The sequence below is a fragment of the Rhizophagus irregularis genome, chromosome 28 (assembly GCF_026210795.1).
Source record: "Rhizophagus irregularis chromosome 28, complete sequence".
Lineage (NCBI taxonomy): Eukaryota > Fungi > Glomeromycota > Glomeromycetes > Glomerales > Glomeraceae > Rhizophagus > Rhizophagus irregularis.
In genome coordinates this window covers 2345606-2346951 of record NC_089456.1, presented here as the reverse complement: position 1 = coordinate 2346951, position 1346 = coordinate 2345606, and the positions used below count along the sequence as shown (strand labels likewise).

At 24.9% G+C, this 1346-nt stretch overlaps 1 protein-coding gene across 1 annotated transcript; it reads right to left on the bottom strand.

The window, feature by feature from the left end:
* Nucleotides 1-373: 373 nt before the first annotated feature.
* On the bottom strand, nucleotides 374-819 carry OCT59_019150 (uncharacterized protein; the record flags this gene model as incomplete). The annotated part of the gene is made up of 2 exons (XM_025331640.2): nucleotides 374-651; nucleotides 750-819. 2 exons carry the CDS (start codon nucleotides 817-819, stop codon nucleotides 374-376), a joined length of 348 nt encoding a protein of 115 aa, XP_025184548.1.
* Nucleotides 820-1346: the final 527 nt, after the last annotated feature.

Sequence of the window (1346 nt, the reverse complement as noted above, 5' to 3'; positions counted from 1 at the left end):
TTACCATATTTAATTTCAATATTATTCAAATAAAATATATGTGTATGAATTGAAAATTCACAACCGGTTATCTTATATTATCCGTAGGGTGATTGGGAAAAAGCTCAATTATAAGGAATCTTGTATTTTTAATTAAAAAAATGAACAATTGAGTATATAGAAAGTGAGTAACGTAAATTGACTAAGTGTAGTTTACAATACTTAATAATAAACTTGTGATACTATAATTACTATACTTATAATTTATTAAATTATTGATTAAAGTTTCATTAAATAATTAAAAAAAAGTAACAAATAATTAAATGAATAACTATATAAATCCTATTGATAACTTAGTAAATTCTAAGAAATGATCGTTATGTTTGTAGCAATTTTAACAGTCATCAGAGGGTTCCAAACGCAAAAACCCACTATTACCTTCAATGATATAGCATGTATTAGTATTAAATGGTCCACGAATTTTTGCATCTATTTCACCAATTGTGGTTGCACGAAGCATGTATTTGTCTTTTGATTTTGTATCAATATCTAACGTTCTACCGTTGTTGCATGGATGGAATTTTTTATCGCCAGCTACATATTTACCATTAAGATCAGTAACCCAAATCTTACATTCTCCGCTCATTTTTTCTTTAACTTTAGCATGATATCCTAGTAATCAATCAAGATTTTAGTATAAAATAATATAATATTTCGCTTAAAGTTCGTATTCCGCATATGCGAACATGTTCAAGATTTCGAAATTTTACCTTCAGCAGCTGGTACAAGAGCCGTAGCAAATAAAATGATAGCGAGCGTTAAATAGATATGAAATTTCATTATGCGTGAAATATTTTGATGTGATTTTCTACAAATTTGTAATTTAATACCAGTTAATTAAAACAATAATAATTAAATCATAATTTTAAATTATAATATTATAATTTAGATACCTGTATGTTTTTTTAATTCTGACAAGTTTTTAAGAAAGTTTAAAATTGTAGTTTTGTTTAATCCTTAAATTTAAGGAAATTCAGGATATATATATACATTTTTTTTATATGTAACTATTTTTAACTATACCTATATATATATACATATATTATTGGAATGAGGGGTAACTATATCGGTCATAGAATGAAATGGGTTACGACCTTTCACCAATCAATGAAAGGCTCTGTGATGATCGTACATTAATTATAACATCAAAAATAAGTTTACCTTTCATTTTTATGCTATTTTTATCCACTTTATAAGCTTTATCTAAATTATTTCTATAAAAGTTTCATTTACCCCATTTTTTTTTCTTATTCCACTTTATTATATCAATAATGTATAATCATGTATTATTAATAAAAATATCGGTC